This window comes from Mya arenaria, chromosome 7, assembly GCF_026914265.1.
Source record: "Mya arenaria isolate MELC-2E11 chromosome 7, ASM2691426v1".
In the NCBI taxonomy this organism is placed as follows: domain Eukaryota; kingdom Metazoa; phylum Mollusca; class Bivalvia; order Myida; family Myidae; genus Mya; species Mya arenaria.
Genome location: NC_069128.1, coordinates 37,606,369 through 37,613,623, shown reverse-complemented (window position 1 = coordinate 37,613,623; position 7,255 = coordinate 37,606,369). Strand labels below are relative to the sequence as shown.

Here is a 7,255-nt window from a genome sequence, read left to right as displayed (position 1 = left end):
AAACAGCCATCCAACAGCCCTACATGCGCATGGCGGGGAGGATCGTTCAGCCGACAGTGGGAGTGGCGACATTCGCTCTGCATGCACAAAGATCTGTGGTCGCAACATCTCCATGGGAAAATCATGTGCTAAGGTAGTTCTAGTGACAGTACATAGCATAAACAATCCAGTCAAAAAGAAAAAGATGTATGCCCTCATAGACGACCAAAGCAATAGGTCGCTAGCTCGGCCCGAGTTCTTCAACTTATTTGAAGAAGGATACACTGAAGTGCCATACAGGTTGTCATCGTGTGCTGGCGTCACAAACACGACAGGTCGTAGGGCTGACTCTGATATGTTTGTCATCAGTAGTTTTGATGGTTCATCCTCACTGAATCTGCCATCCCTGACTGAATGCAATCAGATCCCAGATATGAGAGATGAGATCCCAACGCCAGACAGCGCACTTTACCATTCACATCTAGAAGACATTTCGGCTCATATACCCGAAGTCGATCCATCAGCAGAGATTTTGCTTCTATTGGGAAGGGACTTGCCAGAGGCCCACCACGTACTTGAACAGAGGACTGGTCCGAGAGGTTCACCGTATGCACAGAAGTAAAGTCTAGGCTGGGTTGTGATTGGCGAGACATGTCTAGGCAAGGTTCACCAGCCGACTATCACTGTGAAGAAGACATTCGTACACGTAGACGGGAGAAGTTCTGTGTTTCCAGAGTGCCAAAATAAGCTGATAGTCAAAGACGTTGGTAGACATTTGAATGACAACTTGGACAGCGATGAGGAATCACAAGTATTCCTAGTGACTGATAGAGATGAGAAAATAGGCACGTCTATTGAAGATAAGGAATTTCTAGGAATCATGGACAGTGGGTTCAAGAAAAACAGTAAAGGCAGTTGGACTGCACCTTTGCCATTCAAATCCTCTAGACCAAGGTTGCCAAACAATAGGAACATGGTGCTGAACAGAATGAACCGCTTGGTTGACAATTTGAGAAAGAATGAAACAAAGCAACGTCATTTTATGCAGTTTATGCAGGGAATGATAGACAATGGCCATGCTGAAGTAGCAGCTCCAGTAATGTCGGACACTGAATGCTGGTATCTACCTATATTTGGTATATACCACCCTAAGAAAGTTGATCAGATTCGAGTGGTCTTTGACTCTTCAGCCACATATATGGGTCTATCACTGAACAGAGTGCTAATGACTGGACCAGACTTACATAATAGCTTGCTTGGTGTCCTTATGAGATTTAGAAGAGAGCCCGTTGCAGTTTCTGTCGACATCCAACAGATGTTCTACCAATTCCAGGTTGAAGAGAAGGACCGTAACTACCTGAGGTTTTTTTGGTTCAAGGACAACAACCCTGAGTTGCCACTAGTAGAATACAGAATGTATGTGCACGTGTTCGGGAACAGCCCGTCTCCTGCAATAGCTACTTACGGGCTTCACAAGAGTGTACTGATGGTGGAAGACACATACGGGTCAGATGTGGCTAATTTTGTACTACAAGATTTCTACGTTGATGACGGTCTTGTTTCACTGCAGACTCCACAAGAGGCGATAGACTTGATGAAACGGACTCAACAGGCACTGGATACTGGTGGAAAGTTGAAGCTACACAAGATATCATCAAACAGCAGAGAGGTCATGAAGGCTTTCCCGAAAGAAGATCTGGCGAAAGATCTAAAAGATCTAGACTTGGGACATGAGAATCTCCCTGTACAGAGAAGTCTTGGAATGAACTGGAACCTAGATTCTGATTATTTCACGTTCACAATTTCTGAAGAAATCAAGCCATGCACAAGACGCGGTATTTTGTCTACACTGAACAGTCTTTTTGACCCTCTGGGATTTATCTCCCCTGTCGTAGTCCATGGACGGATCATCATGAGGGACCTGATGTCGAAATCTCCAGACTGGGATGAGCCATTGCCAGTCGACACTAGGGATCAATGGGTAAAATGGTGCGAATCATTAAAACATCTTGAGGACTTGAAAGTCCCACGAACTTACCTTGAAGGGTCACTTAGTGCTACAGTTGACCAACAGATTCACATATTTTCGGACGCATCCGAGAAAGCAATAGCTGCTGTCGCCTACCTTAAGACAATAGATGCAAATGGAGACACGAGTGTTGGCTTCATCATAGGAAAATCTAAGGTTTCACCCAAACACGGACATACAATTCCAAGGTTAGAGTTGTGTGCAGCGGTATTAGCTGTAGAATTAGCGGACATCATTTGTGAACACTTACACATGCCAGTTGGACAAATGAGATTTTACACAGACAGTAGAGTGGTACTCAGATACCTCCATAACCGTGTGAGACGGTTCTATGTGTACGTAGAAAACCGTGTCAGTAGAATTCTAAAACTCTCGAGACCTGATCAGTGGTGTTTTGTGCCTACTAAAGAAAACCCGGCGGACCTGGGTACGAGACCCACACCGGCAGAAACTCTTCAAGACAGCATTTGGCTTTGCGGACCAAGTTTTCTACTCACCGAGACACGCGACACAGAAGACATGTACCAGCTTCACTCTCCAGCAGACGACCCAGATATACGTCCAGTCATACAGTGCATAAAAACAAATATTGTGTCTAAGACATATCTAAACACAAGAGGCTTTGAAACTTTCTCTCAGTGGAGTAGATTGGTGAATGCACTGGTGGTCTTGAAAAGATTTGTGCGACGTGTTTATAGGAAGCTACATGGCGCCAGTGACTCCATTGACAATGAGCACGTTGAAAATCATGAGCTGAAAACATTTGCCGAGAAAATTGTGATTCAGTCAGTCCAGGGAGAGGTGTATTTCAAAGAAATTGACTCTATACAGAATAACAGTCGAATACCAAAAGACAGTTCAATTGTAAGCTTAAATCCAGTTATAGACGAAGAAGGGACGTTGAGGGTCGGAGGGCGTCTTCGAAATTCAGATTTGGAAGTTGTCGAAAGGTATCCCATTATCCTTCCGGGTAAACACCATACTTCTAGATTGGTAGTACAACATTACCATGAGAGGGTCAAACACCAGGGTCGACACTTTACAGAAGGTGCCATTAGAGAAGCAGGGTTCTGGATAACAGGAGCCAAGCGGCTTGTTATGTCTGTCATCCATCATTGTTTGAAATGCCAACGACTTCGTGGAGGATTGGGATGTCAGAAGATGGCTGATCTGCCAACAGATCGTTTGAGGCCAGGTCCTCCTTTCACGTCAGTTGGGCTTGACTGTTTCGGTCCATGGCATGTCGTGAGCAGACGTACGAGGGGCGGTCAAGCTGCAAACAAACGTTGGGCTGTTCTGTTTACCTGCCTTACATCAAGAGCAGTCCATATCGAGGTAATTGAGGAATTGAGCAGTTCTTCTTTCATCAATGCTTTACGTAGATTCACCAGTATCCGTGGCAAGGTCAAGGTATATCGTTCAGACAACGGGACCAACTTCATGGGAGCGTTAGACGTTTTAGGCGTCAACGTCAATGACAGTGTTAGAAGATATATGGACCAGGAAGGTGCAGTGTGGATTTTGAATCCTCCTCATTCATCACACCGTGGAGGCGTATGGGAACGAATAATCGGCGTCACGCGAAGAATTCTTGATTCGATGTTGTTGGATCTACCTGGAAACAGCCTTACACATGAGGTTTTAACTACGCTCTTGGCGGAAGTGAGTGCCATTATTAATTCAAGACCATTAGTGCCAGTGTGTGCAGATTCTTCTTGCCCTACTCCATTAAATCCAGCACTGATCCTTACACAAAAAAGTGAGTGTATTGTGGACGTAGTTATAACAACTGATATTAAAGACATGTATCGGGCACAGTGGAAGCGGGTTCAAATCCTGGCAGAACAGTTCTGGAAGCGGTGGAGGTCTGAGTTCCTTCAAACATTGCAAGTGCGCAGAAAATGGACAGCAGAGCAGAGAGATCTTCAGTGTGGTGATGTAGTGTTGTTGAGAGACAAGCAAGAACGCAGAAATTATTGGCCTATGGGTCTAGTGGTGCGGGCAGAACCCAGTAACGATGGACTTGTCAGGACTGCGGAAGTGCGGACTGTTGGCAAAAATGGGAAACCGACTACATATGTACGCCCAGTTAATGAGATGGTGCTGCTTGTTCCATCTTAGAGACTAAGAGACTGGTGATCCATGGCTACACCTACAACATATACTTGTATAGTGTTGTGTTCATTTAGAAATGACAAACGTTACCATCATGATATTATCATTTACTAGTCTATTTGATCATTTACATGCATTATGCAGCATATGGTGTCATATTACCTTTAATATTACATAAAGGAACATGGTTAAGCCTTTTTAACAAAGATTGTGTGGAACTAAGTAATGTGTTGATTACATTATTTGTATTGTTGCATTTGTTTTAGATACATACATTTTGCATACTGAAGTATGTATTGTTTCAATCAAGCAAGGTTGTTGAACTTGATGGTTAATTTGTGTAATAACATATTTGTGAATTGTTTTTGGAATACTTAAATTTTGGGTTAAACAATTAAGAGTAGTAAATTGTTTATCTTTGATAGCAGTCGTGACCGACTTAATTAAGAAATTTATTGTTGAGTAAGAGCTGAGTAATTCGTAATCAGTTTTATTTCGCGTGTAATCATTTTTGTTGTTCGCATTGAAATATTCATTTATTTGGTTTAATTAAAACCAGGCAGGGAGTGTTCTGTAACAGATAGTTACAGTTCCAAGTTTGTGCTGCAGTTTAATAAGGGGAACAACTCTGTATTGACTGTCGCTTCGTTCGTGCCATGATTTACTCTGCTTGTTCTGTATTTGGGAGCTCTTTCTTGAGGATGTAAATTTGTCGTCCATATTTACCGCGTGAAGAAAACATGCAAACAAAATTGTTTTGATCTTTGGCTTTTTACTTGGTCATTTGTGGCCCATAGGGTAGGTTTTGTCCATCACATAATACCTTTTGATATATATATATTAAGCACCTTTTACGGTTTTGCGATAATACCATGCATTTCTTTGTATTTTGCGAGTCGAACCACTTTGTAAGTAGTTTTCGTGAAACCTGTTTGCAAGCTACTTTTGCAGTTTTTGGCACGTACCTTCTTGATGTATAGCTTAAGTAAGCTCTGTTACTCACCCTTGTCTCATATTTTGATTATTGTTTGTTATTTGTTTAGGAAATTGCTTATGTGAAATGTTGTGTTAACTGAATCTTGAACATTGGTTTGGTTCTATTTTCAGTTATTCACGATCGAACGAATGAGTAGAATAAAAGATAGCTGCCACACTCTAGTTGTTTCTCGTGCCACAGTACAATATTTAGATGCAAATAATTAAACAAAAACATTTTTCATGTCCTTTTTTAATTTAATTTAATTTCAAGAAAATGAATATCATGATAACTGTCAGGGAAGATTGTTTTGAGAAATGATGTTCCGCAAAATACCAGTTACTATATATATATAAAGATGTATAACAAATAAAAAACACACTTTTTACAACCTTTTTTAATTCAATTTAATTTCACGAACATAATTTTATTCAAGAAATATAGTATTGTCGCAAAATGGCTATGAAATGTAAAAGTTCATGTAAGAACATGTAAAGTAAGGTTAAAGTTATGTTGTGGTAAATATATGTCACCATCTTGTTCTCATACTTCTGTCGTTGCTGTTTGCAGTGGAACATAAAGTAATAACATAAAAAAGGTTCTTAAAAAACAGGTTATATTTTCACATATTTTTGCAATAATACCATGAAAGCTGCAAGGAAATGCCCAGATGTCGAATTTAAAAAATAACTTAACGCTGTTTAGAGAAACATGACAAGGGCCAAAACACATAAACTATAGACACAAACAAAAAACAAACCCATCAAAAAGGTTTTGAGGGTAAAACACGAGATAACGGGCACACGGGTCTAATTTTAATAACGATGATGTTTCTGTTACATAATAAAAATGTAATCTTAGTTTGAGTGAAACTGTCAAATAAAAGCATATTTACGTACAAAAAAAATGATTCTCCATCCCACCCGACATTGGTTGTATTAGCGGGATTCTGTTGTTTAGGGTTTATAAATGAACCTATACAATATGAATACACACAAGAGTTGTCATAGGACCGATGATTACTAATGCATGTTTCCTTTACACAGGTTAAAGCCAACTTTAAACTATTAATAGATACGTTTTATCTACATTTATATTGATCCACTTGGCCGCAGCTGACATTATTCAGTAAGGGACAAACTCACTTTGTTTGTATTAACTTTCATGACATTAAACTTCGTTTGTGCTCTGTATGATGCAAGTATGATACCCTAGGTTCATCTCATAGCCATAATTTTCAATCAAGTATAGCTATAGAACAGACTGTGCATGTTGATTGCCAATCATATCTCGTAAAATGTAGCTGTCTTTCAATTTCCTCCATAATGGTTGGTTAGCTGATGTTAATTACAGGCCCATTGTTCGGAAAAAGTGATTTTTATACCCCCGACAAACGAAGTTTGAATGGGGTATATTGGAGTTACCCTGTGGTCGGTCGGTCGGTCGGTTTGTCGGTTTGTCGGTCGGTCCGTTGCAATTTACCTTGTCCGGAGCATAACTTAAAAACTACTGGATGAAATTGAATTAACCTTCATACAATGGTAGAGCATAATGAGAGGAAGTGCAGTGTACAATAACCATAACTCTATTCTTGCTTATTACTGAGTTATTGCCCTTTGTTTCTTTTTTGTCCGGAGTATAACTTGAAAAGTACTGGATGGAATTCATTAGAACTTCATACAATGGTAAAGCACAATGACAGGAAGTGCAGTGCACAAGAACCATAACCCTATTTTAGCTAATTACAGAGTTATGGCCTTTAATACTTTTTTCTTGTCCCGAACATAACTTGAAAACTATTGGATGGAATTTAATAAAACTTTATACAGTGATAGATCATAATGAGAGGAAGTGCAGTGTACAGGAACCGCAATTCTATTTTTGCTAATTACAGAGTGACTGCCCTTTGTTACTTTTTCCTGTCCGGAGCATAACTTGAAAACTATTGGATGGAATTTAATAAAACTTCATACAATGATATATCATAATAAGATGAAGTGCAATGTACAGAAACCGCAATTATATTTCAGGCAATTACAGAGTTATTGCCCTTTGTTAGTTTTTTCTTGTCCGGAGTTTTACTTGAAAACTACCGGATGGAATGTAATAAAACTTTATACAATGTTACAGCACAATGAGAAGGAGTTCAGTGTACA

At 40.0% G+C, this 7,255-nt stretch overlaps 1 protein-coding gene across 1 annotated transcript; it reads left to right on the top strand.

Moving 5' to 3' along the window:
- Window positions 1-859: 859 nt before the first annotated feature.
- On the top strand, window positions 860-4,129 carry LOC128241116 (uncharacterized). Its single transcript, XM_052958093.1, has one exon. The coding sequence runs from the start codon at window positions 860-862 to the stop codon at window positions 4,127-4,129; it is 3,270 nt and encodes a 1,089-aa protein (XP_052814053.1).
- The last annotated feature ends 3,126 nt before the right edge of the window (window positions 4,130-7,255 follow it).